The following is a 17,597-nucleotide window of genomic DNA, read 5'->3' as shown; positions in this document are numbered from 1 at the left end:
CTGAATCACAAAAATATTTAAAAAAAAAAAAAAAAAAAGCTCACATGAGGGACTCCTATACCAGAAAATAGTTTCTCTACTTTATCTTACTTTATCATTAATAATTTTTTTTCATATTTACTGTTTAATATTAATGTCTGTGTATTCTCTTTTCTAACACTAAAATCTAAAGGTTGTTTCAAAGCCCTCTTCACACTGTTGAAATGCTGTTTAAATACAACAAGTCTACAAAAAAAAAAAAAAAAAAAAAATTACTGGAATCAGCCTGCAACATATCCAGCAAGTGCTTATTTGGAATGTAAACTCCCCCGTGTAGATAAAACTCAGAAAAATACAGAGAAAATTACCTCAGCATGTCTCGATAGCACCCTAACCCCACAGCCCTGTTCACCATGCTCCTGAAAATGTGTTTGTAAGAACCAACCAAAGGTTAAGTTTCACAAAAAAAAAAAAAAAAATTACATAGACAGTTATAATTTTACACTCAAATTACTGTTTCATGAGGGCTGTGTTTGTGTTTGGGCTGCTTGAGTACAGTTTAGAGCCACACCGCTCTAAAAGAAAAAAACTTTACAAGTGCACACTAAATAGCAATTTCACATCTTGAAATTAATTAATTACCAGAAAATTAATGAAGATAAGTCATGGTTAAACAGCATCCTTGTCTCCTTCTCATGTTGTTCCCGTGCTTGACACTGTGTCGACAGTCCTAGTTGACTCTTTTGTCTTCGTGTGCTCTCCCGTGGCTGTGCAGTGCAAAATAAACTGTGAAAGGCATTTTTGAAAGTCTATTGTTTTGGTTTAATTTTTTTGTGAATGATACGTGGATGTACTTTATGTCATGGTTGTTGGACATTCTGTGTTATTAGACATCAAAAAACACTGACTTAAGCAGGAATTATGACAATGATACTGATAACTACCACACAAAGCCATTTGTCTTTCCAAAATATTTTGTATTGCAAATAGAATTTGCAATACAAAAAGCAGCAGCCCTGACATTTATTTCAGGCATTGTGTCTATGCTATATCTTTACTGTGCACACTGGGGAGTGTTTTCCCATTTGTCATACGCTGCACAAAATATATCACAAAAACACAGAGATACATATATGCCGTTAAAGATTTCAGGTCTGAGGAAGATCTCTACCACATGATATCTGCCATAGTCAGAGAACAAAAATCGTATTTCTCATGGATAAATTCACAATACCTGGGATTAAATCCTTCACATCAAACATAATTTACCTCCAAAAGTCACAGTTGTAGAGTTTCTTATGTACTGTATTACTCCCAAGACATCTGGAGAAACTTCAATAGGCTGCAAGCAAACTGGAAATTAATCTAAAATTAGCATTATATGTATGTACAAATTTTGCCAGCTGTACATACAACATTGACATATGATCACTGTGAAATTTGGTATGATGAACATTTAGCAAAAAGCTGCTTTTAGTTCTTCTTACAGGAAATATCTGGCAGCTAAATGCTCCAATATGTTCTGACATTTTTTTTTTTTGTTAATTTGGGAGCCAGAAGACATTTTCCTGAGAATTAATTATTTTTACTGACTTATGACTTTAACTCTTCAACTCTGTCATGCTTTGTACAAGCAGTCTGACCTTTCTCATAAAGAAAGAAAGCATCACTTCTGCTCAGCAAAACTGACTTCAGCATCAGCATCTCAAGCCCTCTACAGATATACAATTAATTCCAACAAAAATATCTTATTTAAAAAAAAAAAAAGCAAAGAAGAAATACTGTTATCCCTTTTAAATTACAGAAGACACTATCTGTCTTCTGTTACCCTGATAGCTGTTTTAGTCTGGCTGTTGTGCAGTTGACTGAATGTTTTGCTCTCTCTGACTGAGGAAACAAAGCTCAGCTGAAATCATCATGAAAATAATAAGCAGATTCACCAAACAGTGCTGGTGAGTCGTCTCAGGTAAAGGCACATTCATGTGACCGCGCAGCAACAAGATAAGTTTAGTTGGCAACTCTGGTGTGGTGGTTCCACATTGGGCTACCTTTAAAATGTCTTCGATGTGCATTTCAGCAACGTATGTCAATAAACACTGACGACGCTAATGTTGCTGCTTTGATCAGTGAGGAAGCCGTCTACTCCTCTGGTAGCTGACACGTCTCCTGAACGGGAACTGAGACACCTTCAGTGTGTGTGGGTGAGAGGGAAGAGGTCCTGTCTTCAGCTGAGGCTTCCAGATCCTACAAAGAGGAGGAGGAGGAGGAGGAGGAGGGGGGTAAATTAGAAATACAGTACAAAAAAATGTTTACATAACCAAATTAAAATGCCATGTAGCAGCAAAATTAGAGGTATGGTGTGGCAGCAACACAAATATGAAATGCACATAAAGCAATAAAATCTACCCATGGGCTACTGGTGGAACACATGCAGAACAACAGGACAAGCTCAGCAGCTATCATAAAATGCAAAAGTTGAACACTGACCAAACACTGAATATGATGTAGTTATTAAGTACTCATTTGCCAACGTGAAGCATGAGAGTATCCACCATACCATTAGTGCTTACGCAGTGCTGAAGAATTAAAAAGTAACAAACAGGGAACTTTAAAGTTTTAATCACATTTAAGAGCAACTTTCATTGTTCTAAAGGCTAATATTATTCAGAGAAATACAATCTAGTTTTCATGTATTTAAAAAAAACCCCACCTGAACATCTGTTTGTGAAGGCCGCCTTCTTGCTGGCCGATGCCTTAGCACTGCATCGTCTCTGCTGGGTTGTTCCTGAGAGCGACGCTCATTCTTTTTCAAAGCTTTATCCTTTGATTGAGATAAATCTGACCGAGTGGGTTTGGTTCTTGTTTGGGCTGCGTTAGCAGCAACACTGCTAGCACTTGCTCCTGATGGCTCCTCTTGTGCCTCTAACTGGTCTTCCGAATCTAAGTCAGTAGAGGGACTATGCTCTCCCTCGTCTGCTCCTTCTAGCTGTTGCTGTGGTGCATCCCCTCTTGCTAAGTGGTTACGGCCCTCGATCCGCCGGCGCAGAGGCTGTGGTGGATCCCTTCGGCGTAGAGGTGCAGTGATGCCATGCTGGAAGGCCGCCTGCACACTTCCATACATGAATACCTGTAGAAGAGTCAAATAAGTATACCAGTGAGTGTAGAGAGACACTGTCTGATTATATTTATTGTGTTATTTATTGTGTTATTTATGTGTCAGTGAGAATTTTTCAAAAGGTCCTTACCAGAATGGAAAGCACGATTGTGAGTAGAACAGGGATCTGCAGGGTAACTGGCAGATCTTTGAGGAGGGCTCGAAGAAACTCACTGATGCCCTGGCCAAAGTGCTTCAGCGGCTCTGTGATGAAGGTTGTGATGGTAACTGAGATTGCCTAAAGAGGAAAGGATGTTTGAAAAGTAACTTACGTGCAAGGACTCGAGTGTTGGGTACAGATTTATATATAACGGTGACGAAGTGAAAGACTTTCATTCTATTTTATCAATTAAATTAAACTGGAAAATAAGACTCTAATTAGTATAGTAACCTACCTTGGTTGGAGGTACCAGCAGAATGGGGTTGACCATGAGGACTTCATAGTATCTCTTACAAGGGTCATCCTGAAGAGTCCAGGTGCTTCTGAACCACTCTACAGGGAAACAACCGAAGTCGGTCTGTTACAACGTCCAGTGTATTTTCTATTACAACATCCAGTGTATGCTTCCGATAGCTGTTGGTGCCTTTGAAAAATGATCCACCGCGGTCAGCCTTTGCTGGAAACTGTCGACAAACCTGACATACATCATAGCGTTGCCATGGTTCAGCCAAGCATATTGTTCCCACCACTTCGGGAGAAAGCCCCTTACTCCTCTCAGTCTCGTAGGACTCTCTGGCTGACATTTTTCCGAATCACTTTCCCACTAGCACTCTAAGCATACAGCCAATCACTGTAATCAATGTAGCGATTGGCATCGGCATGCTCTACATGTACTTCTACTAGCCCCAGGCCAGCGGGCCATGGGTTATGTCGAACCCTGTACAGATATCAATACTTCAGGTTTTAAAAATTCAATATCAGTGGATAGTAAACTTTACAGTTGGGAAAATCAGCTTGTTAAAAAAATAAAAGCATTGTTAATAGTAATGCATTGTTTTCACAGAACACCAAGGCTATGTAATGTACGTTCCACTTGTTATTGGTTTACCTCTCAGACTATCACTCCAGTCAATCTTCTTCATTCCAGTGCATTTTTCATTAACACTGTCCATCTTCACTATATTGTTTTGGTGCTCAGCAAAGGCAATCTGGATAAAAAAAATTTAGCATTACAATCATCACATTGGATGAAAACTAAAACAAGAGCAAGGGAACTGACAGAACTCCTCACCTTGTACAGATAAAACCAGTTCCAGACAATACTGATGAAGAAGCAGACAGCAAACAGCCTGCGGAACTGCATGAACCAGGAGACAGTTGACCACAGCTGAGTGGAGATGGTGGCCATGATTATCAGGACACACAAACCAATCTGGAACAAGCAGGGAGAACAGAAAGAAATTCCTGTTGTATGAGTAGTGTGATCACTGAAATATAAAATCAGAGAGAGAAATCTGCTTAATTATTTCATTCTGTGTAAGGTCTTTGGTATTTCCAACTTCAGGTAGATTTTTAAAAAGTTACCTAGTGTGCACTAGACATTAAGGATGTACATTTTCAATCTACATAAACACAGCAGTCAAGTTTGCAACACACACCTGAGTCTCACTTCAGAGAAAGGCAAAAAAAGACTGAACTCAGAATCAAGTTCAATCTGAAACAGCGAGTCTGTTTTTTCCATAGATAACACATGACTTAAGTATCTTAAAGACTCATGAATGAACTCACTTTTAATACTGTGTCAAGCTCCACGCCAAAAGTGTCTTCAAAATTCCACTTCCAGGCCTCGTAGTCATGTGGTCTTAGATCCACCAGTATCTGACTGATGGCACTGTCCAGAGCCCCGGTTCTGCAGCCGTCTTCACCCTCCAGAAGTGTCTGAATCTCAGTCATGGCTTGTCTGGACAGTCTGATTTTGGCATCATAGTAGACATCTGAGGAGTCACTGGGCTGGAGACAAAAGGGGCAGGTGTGTTAAAGTGCCAATGTCCTTTTTCTACTATTTTGTGCTAACTATACCTGGATTACATTTAATCACTGAAGCAGAACTTTGTTTGAATAAGTTTAAAAAGCTAGCAATAGCAATATTAGGGATATAACACTTACAGAGATTCTTGTAGATCACGTCATGATTGCAAATGTTTTCAAGATAAGCAAAGCACACGTTCAAAATCATATAATACAACATAAAATAACCACCTACCACACCAAGTTTTTGTACTGCCTTCAGGAGCCTGCTAAGAAATCTCTTGAACACTGGATTGCACGTGGCCTGCTGTGAGATGAGTGCGATCGTCTTCTTTTGGTCTTCAACCTGAATAAAAGCAAAGTACAATATTTGTGATGCTTGACTGATTGCATGAGGGAAGTTTTTCTCATTTGCCATATAGGGACTCGATGTCTTTTGTCTAAAGGACAATCAGCAGGGCAGATGCTTTTTTCAAGAGGAAAAAAGAATTTGAATTTGTACTCCTTGTATTGTGTTCAGTATGGTAGTTTTTATACTTGATGTTGAATTGAATCCATGTTTTTTCTCTCTCTTGTTTGAATATTATGTGTACACTGTCTTGTGACAAAATAAAACCAAACCAAACCAAACCAAACCAAACCAAACCACTAGCCTGTTTCTGTAGATCCGCAGCCTGAGTGTTACACAACGCTAGCTCGGCCTGGCTGGAGTCCTGAGTGTACTCTCTTCTTTTGGTTGCCACATTGTTGTAGTTTGCTGGCTGCGGGGCATATATACACACTTTCACAACAGAGACATCAGTGAGGCTTAAGCGTATTCAGGGCAACGGAAATGTTGGCAAATGTGACAAGAATCGGTGTAGACAGCATCACCCAACCTCGGTGGGCTTCTTCATCGTTTTGGTGCTTGCATCGTAGTTAAGCATGTCATATGGGTCGACCCAGTCGTCGTCCACCTGCTGCCCCATGGCAGCCAGCGACAGGCTGCACACCAGGGCGAAGAGGAGCATCGTGGGAGACAGAGGATGGTATTTTCCCACCTAACCGTACGGTTCGTAGTTAGCTAGCTGAAGTGGAGGTGGAGGAGCAGCTTAAGGAAAGCACAGCAAGTACAGGAGGCTAACTTTACTTTCGCTATAGCTACGTTCAATCAACGCTGAATTACAGTTAATGGTGCCGTTATAATGTCAGACCCACCCACCTGTACCTACCTTTGTAAAGTCTCACTATTTTAAAAAAACAAACAATAAAAAGCTCATCTTTACGACTACAAGTTACTACCACACAAGAACTGCTTTACGGCACAACCCTTTGACACAGCCACGAAACTGCAGTCAAACCAGCCGTCTCTCCTTTTTGCGAAGTCAAGCCCGCCGCTCCAACATTTCAGGTGTTCCCGTGTAACAGACCGTTACAGACGGAAAATAGACGGATACGGTTGAAAGTCAGCGTTAGGATGCTAAAGCGTGGATCAACTTCCGGTTTTCAAAATAAAATGTGGGTTATTGAAAGGCAATAAAGAGGCGTGTGAGAGTGATTCTGTACTGTGTTTGAATCATTATGTCACATGACCTAGAGGCTATTGGAAAAAAATGATGATATATATCAAAAATTGATGATCAGGAGTGTTAAAAAGTAATACAAAAAGGTGTATCTCAACCAGCCAGTGTAGTACTATGATCATACACTCATTTGGAGTCATTAGGTCACATGACCTGGAAGCTATTGAGCTAAAATGCTAATATTTACATTTAAAAAATTTATTAAAAATCTCAGGACTGTTAAAATGGAATAAAAAAGGGTGTATCTCAACCAGCCAGTGTATTACTATGATCATACACTGATTTTTAGTCATTAGGTCACATGACCTGGAAGCTATTGAGCTAAAATGCTAATATTTACATAAAAAAATTAATATAAAATCTCAGGAGTGTTAAAATGGAATAAAAAAAGGTGTATCTCAGCCAGGCAGTGTAGTACTATGATCATACACTGATTTGGAGTCATTAGGTCACATGGCCTGGACGCTATTGAGCTAAAATGCAAATATTTACATTATATAAATATGTGCAATTTAGAGTGGCCAATTAACCTATCCCATGCATGTTTTTTGGGATTGGGGAAGAAGCCGGAGTACCCAGAAAGAACCCACACAGGCCAGGGTTCAAACCTGGAACCCTCTTGCTGTGAGGCAACAATGCTAACCACTGCACCACCATGCCACCCTGTATTTTAGCTCAATCATGTCCATATTGACATATTTACAAAAATATGTGCTAAAATGCACATATTTACATTACATTAGGTAAAAATGTGCATTTTAGCTAAATAGATTCACCTTTTTTTATACACCTTGTTCCATTTTAACATTTCTGAGATTTTATGTTATTTTTTTAATTTTTTATGTTATTTACCCTGCGCCTGACCGAATCTGTTGACTCTTTTAAAAAACAGCTAAAAACACTTTTATTTAGACAAGCTTTTAGTTGATTGGGTGGCTGTCTTATATATGTTTGTATGTGTATGTATGTATGTATGTATGTATATATATATATATATACATATAATTGGTTTGTTTTTATGCTATTTTTAGTGGTTTGGTTTTACATTATTTTATTAAGTTGTATTTATGTAGTGTTATTTTAATTGTCCTATTTTAATTTTTATCTTATGGCACTTTGCACTTTTATTGTAAAGCACTTTGTGATCTTTTATCTGTGAAAAGTGCTATATAAATAAAGTTTACTTACTTACTTACTTAAATAATAGCATTTTTGCTCAATAGCTTCCACATCATGTGTTCCACACACCTGTCAGTTCCTGGTACTTTATGGTCCACTCTCTCTACCTAATATTAAGTAACCAAAACAATTTGTATATTTGCACAGCCAGTTTCATTTGAGTAATACTGACTTACCCAAATCATTACATAAATGACAGATGAATGATACTGTAAACTCATTTCAACAAAACATATTTATTGCAAAGATGTATATTTAATATTTACAAAATTTGAGGACCATATTTATTGTTCTTGTATTAAACTTGATTTACAGTTCAGTTCTTCAGTGGCACCATTCCATTTGATGACCTTAAGGCAAATAATGTACATCTTGAGAAAGATGTAAACAGAACACCAGCACAGTAATGACCCCAGATCATAGCTCAAATGTCCAGGGGTTTAAGAACCTCAGCAAAGGTTGCTAAAATGAGGGCGTTCATGTCAACAACCAACGCTCATTTTGGCCTTTGTCCATGATACAGGAGCCCAAACTGTGGAACTTATCTTAGCTCAAATGCTCACCTGCAAAATGAGCCCAGGCAATGCTTAGTAGTTAGACAGAAAGGCAGGACTGCAAGAATGTATGGGTTCAATTTTATTTTCCTTTTCGCCCTTTACCACTCTTCACTCCTCCTTTGCCACCCTTTGACGGTCTTCCTTTGCCTTTACCACCTTTTCCTTTGCCCCCTTTAGCGTGTTCTTTCCTCTGCATTCCCCGCATATCTTTCTTCATGCGACTGTCCACCACTTTGAAGACTCCTTTGACGCCGGGGGGCCGTCTCACCTTCTTGCCGGCTCCCTTTTTGGTCACAACGTATGTTACTTCTCTCTTCTCCTTCCCCAGGCCTGCTTTCTTATAGATACTGAAGGAAAGAGGAAAGAGCAAGACAAAATTAGTAAAAATTGATTATTCCTAAACTTATTGTTTTATGGTGTCATCATTTTACTACAGGTGTGGCATCATACCTCTTCAGCTGAGCCATCTTCTCCCTCTCAGAGATGTCCACTGTGTTGACAACTGCCTCTGCTTTCTTCTTAGCCTGCTCCATCTTTTTCAGCATCTAGAGAAGTCCCAGAAAAAGTGACAGATTAATATCAATAGAAATACTCTGACCACAGCCTTATTTCCAACTTCCTTAAACCAAAAGATTTTGAGTGTTTTTGTGCATCTTAATATAGAACTAGCAGCTATAATGATTTCAATAATAATCCAGTTTTACGTCTGATCATCTTCTTTTGGCATCTTCAACCTTTTTTTTTTAAATCATCAACAGATAACCCATTGGTTTTTTTTCCCCTCAACTTACCCTCCTCTTCTTCCTGGCCTTGGCCTCAGCAACACGTTTGATGGGTCGGGCATCGATCTCCTTCCATTTTTGTTTGTACTCCTCCACCATCTCTTTAGTGACCGGCACTGGCTTCTTCCGGTGTTTACGTTCATCATCCAGGAACCACTCAGGTACCTCCCAAGGATCCTCAGAGCTAGCAAACCTGCAGGAGCACAGAATCAGTTTTCTGCGCAGGTATAATCAATTCTGAGCATGACTGAGACCTATGGCACGATACAACATGGTCTGGACAAAAATATTGAAATTACCACCATTCATTTTAAATAAGTAAGCTTTAAGTACACTTTATAAGGCAATTTGAATCAGTTGGAAAGCAGGCCAGCTTTGAACCACCACACACACACACACACACACACTCACCTGTGGAAGGAGCTGTCCACCAGGTCCCTGGCTCTCTTCTTAGACGTAGCGATCTGACAGCCGAGGGCCAGGCCTTCTGCATCCAGGATCCTGGCTTTCTTACCTGAAGAGTGAGAAAAATACATTCACAAAGTTACACACAACGTAAGGTTGAAGCACTTTCACAGGTTCATTCTCCCCTTTGTTACTCATGTAACCCAGCTATAGGGTGACATATGCAAATGTATTAATTTGGTCAAATTAATACATTTGCTCTGACTGTGTTTGAGATGTCTGGTTTTATCTGCTGTTTCTGGAACTGTAATCTCACTGATACCATTTGAAACACACCCACTAATGTTAAAGTCTGAGGATGACCACCTCACTGTAGGATGCTGCGAATGAGCCAGCTAAATTCCTGAAATCTACAGTTAAGTATCTCTCATTACTCACTGGTACTTTCTACAGGAACAACTTGGAAGTCGTCCTCATCGGCATCTCCCGACATCCCACCAGCCCCCCTGGCCTGCTTCATCCTGGTAATCTCCCTGAAAAAAGGAGCACAGTTTTGACTAGGTTATTTGTATATTGTTTTGGTTGTGACAATGTGCATTTGTCACAAGAGAAAAGGTATACATCGCTGAGTTTGAACAACATGGAATTTAACATGGAACATGGAAATTAAACTCATTCATTCTAAATCCATTGGATATTTTCTTGAACAAAAAACAAAGAGCCACAGCAAAAAGAGGTTTTACTTCTCATCATCGCTGCTGTCATCTGAGTCGCTGTCACTCCCCTCTTCAGCTCCTTGTGAAGGTCCCGCCTTTTCCTCCTCTGGCTGAGCAGCTTTCTCCTCTTCCTCTTCTTCAGCTTTCCTCTTTTTGCCTTTTCCTATAAAAAGATCCAAAACCAAGACTTGTAAAAGTGATGCCATTTGTTTTATGTTATCACTTTTGTGTCAGGGCTTCAATGAATTGTGGAAATATATTTTAGAAAAAAAGACTTTTGATGAACATGTAAATAAATGGATGACAAACAGGGGAGATGGTCACCTGTCTGTTTGTTTTGGAGCCACTCGGTCTGTCGGAGCTCACTCTCTGTGTCTCCTTCCAGGTCGATCTCAGAGAAGATGCCCTGCAAAGCAAAAAGGGCGGCAGGATCACACGCCAGAGATCACGCAGAAATCAACTCAGTCACAGGTATAAATCCAGAGGGACATCACTAATGATATGAAGGAAGAAGCAGGTGACCAATCACAGTCTAAGAATATAATGAGAAACTGTCAACATCCCACTGACGACAGCGGAAGAACATCTGAGCTGTACATGTTGCATTATGGGAGCACACACAGACAAACCTTGCTGAACCAGAGGTTGGTCTTTTGCTCCTCCTTCTCATTCTTTCCCACCAGCTCCACCAGCAAACCACTCTCTTGCCCTTCATCCTCCTCCTCTTCCTCAGCGAACTTTACTCTGGAAAACACATAAACAAATTAACAGATAATCAAAAACTAAATTGAGAATGATCAATTATATAGAATGTGACCCTTATTATATAGGACAGTTTCTGGTCTGAAGAGCTACTCACTTCTTCTTTGGCGCCTTCTTCTCCAGCTCTTTCTGTCTTTGCTCCACCTCTTCCAAGTCCTCTTCATCTAAATCAGAAGCCAGGGACATTTTATCCGCCTCATCGTCCTCTTCCTCAGACAGGTGAAGGTCGTCATCTCCATCTATCAGAGTGTTTGCTGCCTGCATGTCCCCCTTGGATATATCGGCCAGCACCTGATGCAAAGAGGTTAACACCAAAGGAAAATCCAATTGGCATTGGTGAAAAACTCAGCTGCTTGTATCTCTGTGTAAACTGGAGCGATGGTCAAGTGGTTGTGTGTGTGTGTAGTTTGCTGAATTTGGGCAGGTAACAAAAAAACCTGTCTCTGTAACTTAAAAGACATCTTTTGATGAACCACACTTCGGTTGACCTAGAAGAGGAACATTCACATGTTTTTTTTTTTCCCAGTCTCGCCATTAGTTTCTCCTGTTCAGAGACCACATCAGCCAACGTGGGAGGTTTGTTACCTTTTGCTTCTTGATGGTGGTGAGGGAGAACAGGGATGAGTCGTTGGTATCTGCAATGGAGACGCCTGGCAGGTCCATCTTCAGCTCCACTCTCTCCCTCTGCTTCCTCCGCTCCTTCAGCAGCTTCTTCTTCTTCCTGATGAAGTATGACAGTTATACAAACACTGTTTTTCTAAGAAATGTCAAATCAGCAAGTGAGAATTTCTTTTTCTTTTTTTTTCCACTAAATCCACATCTGCAGCAACTGCGTTGCTTTGCCAATCGCTGTTAAATCTGCACTGACAGTAGTCCTCTACCTGGTCTGTTCCTGGGGTCTGTTGCAACTTAAAACTGCTGATTAGAAACTACAGTGATGATCTTCAATATGACTATGCAGAAATACCCAGACTAGTTCAGGACAAAGTAGAAGAAAGAAGGGAAAGTGAAACGTTCTTTGAAATGTATAATAACTCAATCCAACAAGCCACAAATTAGTAGCCGAAAATGACATAAAATAAAGTCCTAGGCACAGAGAAGAAGAGAGTTTTTCCATACCGTTTGAGCTCAGCCACCTCCTCAGCTTTCAGCTCAGCCAGTTTCCTCTCCATTTCTTCCTCCTCATCTTCCTCGTCCTCCTTCTCCTCTTTTTTCTTCTTGTCTGGCTCTTCCTCTTCCTCTTCATCTTCATCTGAACTTAAGCTGAAAAAAGAAGCAGAGGAGATTTGTGAAATGCTGTGACACATCCTAGCAAAGAAATGATAATATTTCAGTGGCTTTTTGTAAACGTGCTATAAACAGCTGTTTACCTGATCTCCTGGTCAAGCTGTTTGGCCTCCTCCTTGAGTTTCTTGGCCAGGTATCTCCTCAGTTTGGACCTCCAGTTCAGCAGCAGGCTGCAGATGTGAGGATGGAGGAAAGAAGAACAAACACACACATGCATGTTTGAGTCATTAATCCTTATCTGCATTATTATAAAAAACAGCACGGAAAAAACTCAACAGGGTGTTTTAATTAGAATTTTCTTTCTACTCCACATGATGTCTTTGATGTGCAACAAAACAAACACAGCACAAAACAATTCTTTTCTAATGTGCAAAGCTCAGCAGTGACTGACAGATGAAGGGCTTACCGGAGCTCTTTACGGCCCAAGACTTTGATGTCACGACAACACTCCTTTATCTCATCGCTGGTCGCTGGGTGAGACTCCAGGTCTGGGTTGTCGAAGGCGATCTGAATGAAAAAGACCAAGTGAGACTGGCAATACAGGAAGGCTTTTCCTTAATTTGCCCTCTTTAATTTAATTTTCCGTGTCTCCACAGAATGAGTGGACCTTGTGCCAGGATACATCCCATGTTGTAATTTATATTCACAGGGTTGTTTATGAAATAAAAGAAAATATTCCAGCCTCAGTCTTCGTCAAGTTTAAGGATTGCAGATATCTCACCTCACTGGCTTTGCCCAGGAAGTCCACAGGGTTGTCGGCTTTGAGAAAGGACGTCACTGTGAAACTGTGGTAGAGGGTCAGATCACCATCTGTGTATCCCTCCGCCTTGAATAGAAGAAGAGCCCCAAAGTAAGTAATGGATTTAATGGAGTCAAATGTTGGTTGTTTGTAGGCTATGACATGGTGAGATCATGGGAAAGTTATAGTTGACATTCTTATTGTGACAGAACAGTTTACTTGAAATGATCTGCTACACAGTGTTCAACTAGTACATCATCCCATGCAGGGTACATGCCTTTGGCTTCTTGACAGGAATCAGCTCCCTCACAGTTTTGGCCTGCACCTCCACTTCTTTGAACGCATGTTTGGGGTCAAAGAACTTACTGTCAATTTTATCCGGGGCAACAAAACCTGGTAAGGGAATAAAAAAAGAAACAAACAAACCGGTTTAGGTGTGTAAAAGTGACTAAGAAATAGTTTCATCGTTTAGAAAATATATTAAAATCCAGTCATAACAGACTGACACCAACCCTGACAGATGACAAAGATCTCAGCGGACTCGTTCCTGGATGCCTGCGGCTTGGTGGCCTGCACCTTTTTGAAGAATTGCTGGAAGATCCAGAGCAGTGGCTGGTAGTCTTTGGAGCGGAAGACCTTTGTGACGAAAGTGCCACCTTTCGTCAGAAACTCACAAGCAAGTTTCAGAGCCATGAGGGTCAGGTGAGCTGGTGGTGAAGAGGGGAACAGAGAGAGATTATGGGGCAGTTAGGCACACATACCATCCATTATGTGAGTTTATTAATTTTATTTGTATTAAGGTTTTGGACAAATTATTGGAAATTTCAGTCTAATGTCTTGAAACTTTTACTGTAGCTGTACTTACCTTGTGAGAAGGCATCATGTTGCCAGTTGGCTCCCACATTCGGAGCTCCATCATTTAACACCACATCGACCTTCCAAGTCTGCAGCTCCTTTCGTAAAGCCTGCATACAGGAAAGACGGTCCCTTGCTTAAAAAATCCATGTTAAGAACTATTGTATTGTCTGTCATTTTAGAGAAATGATATTTGGGGAAAAAAATGCAGCTTTTCCCAATGTTCTTTTTTTTCCAATTATTAAATTGTTCACTCTGTGAATATCACTGTATGCAGCACTGGAGCCACAACACCGATTTCACCGTTTTCTTTCAGTGATCTGCTGAACTCTGCTGCAGCAGTCTCACCTGTCTGCATTTCTCAGTGGTGATGTCTTCTTGCAGCGTCACAACGTTGGGGATGGGCTTGATGGGCACCAGGTCAACACCTGACAGGAGGAAACCATTTTTAAAACATTCACGTCACGCATCATCTGCATCAGTAAGTAAGTAATTATCAACTATTTTAATATTCAATTAATTGTTTCCAGCTTCTTAAATGTAATTAGCTACTGTTTTTTTTTTTGTCTTCTATGATGTGAAACTAAATATCTCTTGGTTCTGGACTTTAGGTCGGACAAAACAACCAATGTGCATAAGATTCACAGATTAACTGATTAAAAATAAAAAACATTGGTTACAGCCTTAAATGAGACTGATCAGTACAACTAGATTTGAAATAGATGTAAAAAGGCAGAGATTAGGGAAGATGTGATGCTAAGAAATGTAAATATGTATGAGAACCATTACTAGATCTAGAAAACTGAGCCAAGACAAAGTGAGAACGCTGGACTCACCAATAATGAGACTTGAAACAGGCATAAACTTGGATGCTACCTGTAACCTGCAAGGAGAATTTTAATCATCAGTGGCTTTAATATGTACTCAAATCCCTCAGCACACATCACTCATTTGTTTCTCAAGGCAGAACATACAAATACATCCAGCTGTCAGTTTATTAGTTAAAAGTAGCTAAAACTAATTCAGTCTAACACAACTACCCTTTAATAAATCGACCCTTCACAGAGTTAATCATGTTAAGTTTGTGTTGAAATTGATTCAGAGAGGTGTTGATTCAACTGTATGACTTTGGAGGCTGTGGTTCATGGTGCTGTTGAACTGTATTGTATTATACAGAGAGGTGTTTCTACTATTCAGCCTTCCTTCATAATACAAATAGGTTGTACAAACTAACAGAACCCTGAAGGTAGGATTTACTGCAAAGCTGCTGTATTTGACTACATGAGTTTTAACTAGGTGTACCTAATAAACAGCCAACTGAGTAAACACAAACACTATATTCAGGGTGAACTTCAATATGGGTGTCAAGTGCAGTTTTGGCATAATGTCATTTTCAGGTAGAGATCTCTTCCTGCCTCTGTCATGTATTGTTATTGGCAGGCTCCTAACAAAACATTTGTAACTGCAGCAAAACACAGAGGATTCAAGTGACAGCCCTACGTTAACACTGAAGAAGGGACGAACCACCATGCTTTATAGAATAACTACATTCTGTAAGTCTTTACACGTTTAACTGAATGAACACAAAGTAAGCTGTTCACCACTGGCCAGGGTCCCGAAACCGGGGTTGGTTATTTATTTATTTATTTATTTATTTGTTTGTTTGTTTGTTTGTTTGTTTGTTTGTTTGTTTGTCCCGCAAAGAAACAATCGTTACTTCAAGCCCCTGACAAAGTTGTCCACTAATGTTAAGTATTATGTGACAAGGCGCTAATGAACAGCTCACCATCCACCCGGAGCAGCACACAGATCGACCAGAGCTCTGGCTTTCTGAAGAAACTGGAATTTACGGTTGAGCTGGATGAGTTTGAAGGACGAACGGGAGCGATAGCCTGAAAAAAAAAAGACAAGACAGCGTTAAGCGAGTTACCTAGCAAGCCTGCTAAAGCTAATATCTACCTCAATGCTTGGTGTCTTTTTTTCTGAGAGCAGTACTATACCTGTTTCTTTAGCCAGGTGGTAGAATTTATCTTTTCTGGTCTTTCCGACTTTGAGTTTCTTCCCCATATTTGTCGCTGTGGTTTTACGCTCGACTCTAACACAGAAATATCACACACTGTCAAGACTTAAAACAGCCAAACCATGTCCATGAAAACAACACGTGTTACGCCGCGGCGCGGATGTTCTTCGTCACGCTGCAAGTTTTTTTCTTCTTCTTCTTCTTCTGATTTGTTTCCGTCGCTACCGCCACCTGCTGTCTGCGAGTCCAACTGAAATAAATAAAATTAAACAAAATTAAATTAAATTAAATTAATATGTAAACTCACATTATAATGTGGTACGAAGTCACATATTACATTTTTGAGATAGGGTTAGGGTTTTCTACCCAGGAGCTGGGTCTTGGACTATACCCTACAGATTTTTTCACCAGTGAGTGTGTACAGGGACCAACATCCCAAGAACAACTGCACAAACAAAACAAATGATTTCTTTTGTTTATTGTTATCAAAAAATATATTAAAAAGTTAAAAAACATTATTATTATTATTATTGCCGTTATTACTAATGATAACGATAAAATAATAAAGATAATAATATATTAAAATGTTTAATATTTAATATTTACCGGCTTTCACCGCTGCCTCCACCCTCTATCCACTTACAGTTACAGCAGCACACAAACAACAGCAGCCGCTTACTGACGGAGCTGCTCTGTCCATGCAATGTCGGACTTTTTAAACACAAAAATGAGACGAAATAAAATTGTAGCCTCATATTCCCGCAATAAACGGACTCTGAGAGCACGGAACACACCGCAGCAGCGTTCCTAACATTATCCGCTCCGGTCCTCTATCTGTATCAGCAGCGACCATAAATCAGCAATTAAGTCATAAGCCAGCGGCAAAAAATAGTGAGAAATTTACTTACCGAAAAAATTGCAACACAGACTCCTTAGACGGTCGATTAGTTCAGTCTACACTACAACAAGCCATATTGTCACAAAAACCTATCCGAACATTGGCAAACAAACACGGACACTGCAGCCCCTGTCAACCGTTGGAGGTAGCCGGAGGCCTCTGGATGTAGCCGCCTAGCCCAGCCGATGCTTTAGCAAAGAGCTAACTGCCTGTGCCTGTCTACGGGCTGTCACTCAACGTAACCACGCCCTAATATATTAAGCCTAAATAACACAAAAAACGATTGTGGTACAAAAAAATTTACCCCCCCCACAGTGTTCAAGGAAATGGAATCTATCAATAGAGACCAAAAACAAAAAATGTACCAGGCTGTAAATATGTTTTTTAGGCTGTAAAGTTGGATATTTTAACATGGGGGTCAATGGAGAATTGCTCACTTCTGGATCCAGCCCCCAGCGGCAGCCGAGGAACTGCAGCCGCGGAAGTGATCCTCACTGCTGAAACCTACAACTCACCCCTTGGCCTCGCCTTAATTTCCTGTTCAAGGGAGCAGCCAAACATGGGCTGGATTTTCATTAATATCAGCTTTCTCTCAATGAAAAAGCGGATTGGATTGGGGCTCTCTATGTCGCTTGGAATTTACACTTAATTGATAGAAAAAGACTAATATAGTATAGAAAAAGAGAAATATAGTTAACTATTCTTGACTCCCCCCAGATGCTTTGGGGGGGCT

The 17,597-nt window shown here is 40.2% G+C and overlaps 2 protein-coding genes across 5 annotated transcripts; both read right to left on the bottom strand.

The window, feature by feature from the left end:
- Positions 1-1,433: 1,433 nt before the first annotated feature.
- On the bottom strand, positions 1,434-6,553 carry clcc1 (chloride channel CLIC-like 1). Of its 4 annotated transcripts, none has more exons than XM_041040073.1 (11): positions 6,314-6,553; positions 5,981-6,192; positions 5,756-5,863; positions 5,338-5,448; positions 4,863-5,084; positions 4,366-4,506; positions 4,183-4,282; positions 3,529-3,626; positions 3,225-3,371; positions 2,690-3,106; positions 1,434-2,223 (listed from the first exon to the last, which is right to left on the bottom strand). In XM_041040073.1, exons 2-11 carry the CDS (start codon positions 6,110-6,112, stop codon positions 2,119-2,121), a joined length of 1,581 nt encoding a protein of 526 aa, XP_040896007.1. In that variant the 5' UTR covers positions 6,113-6,192; positions 6,314-6,553; the 3' UTR covers positions 1,434-2,118. The 4 variants fall into 4 exon arrangements, with proteins under 4 accessions (XP_040896007.1, XP_040896008.1, XP_040896009.1 ...); XM_041040074.1 differs by having other exon boundaries at positions 5,981-6,169; XM_041040075.1 differs by having other exon boundaries at positions 5,981-6,142.
- Positions 6,554-8,062: 1,509 nt separating this feature from the next.
- ftsj3 (FtsJ RNA 2'-O-methyltransferase 3) lies at positions 8,063-16,119 on the bottom strand. The gene is made up of 21 exons (XM_041041104.1): positions 15,947-16,119; positions 15,733-15,838; positions 14,783-14,829; positions 14,295-14,374; positions 13,957-14,056; positions 13,604-13,798; positions 13,369-13,484; positions 13,074-13,178; positions 12,759-12,859; positions 12,436-12,522; positions 12,185-12,328; positions 11,651-11,786; positions 11,163-11,356; positions 10,933-11,047; positions 10,628-10,709; positions 10,331-10,466; positions 10,026-10,120; positions 9,594-9,696; positions 9,192-9,375; positions 8,851-8,945; positions 8,063-8,747 (listed from the first exon to the last, which is right to left on the bottom strand). The coding sequence occupies exons 1-21, from the start codon at positions 16,011-16,013 to the stop codon at positions 8,480-8,482; spliced, it is 2,556 nt and encodes an 851-aa protein (XP_040897038.1). The 5' UTR covers positions 16,014-16,119; the 3' UTR covers positions 8,063-8,479.
- Between the last annotated feature and the right edge of the window lie 1,478 nt (positions 16,120-17,597).

The sequence above is a fragment of the Toxotes jaculatrix genome, chromosome 6, assembly GCF_017976425.1.
Source record: "Toxotes jaculatrix isolate fToxJac2 chromosome 6, fToxJac2.pri, whole genome shotgun sequence".
Taxonomy (NCBI): domain Eukaryota; kingdom Metazoa; phylum Chordata; class Actinopteri; family Toxotidae; genus Toxotes; species Toxotes jaculatrix.
The sequence above is the reverse complement of the archived record's forward strand: the minus strand, read 5'-3'. Positions and strand labels throughout refer to the sequence as shown.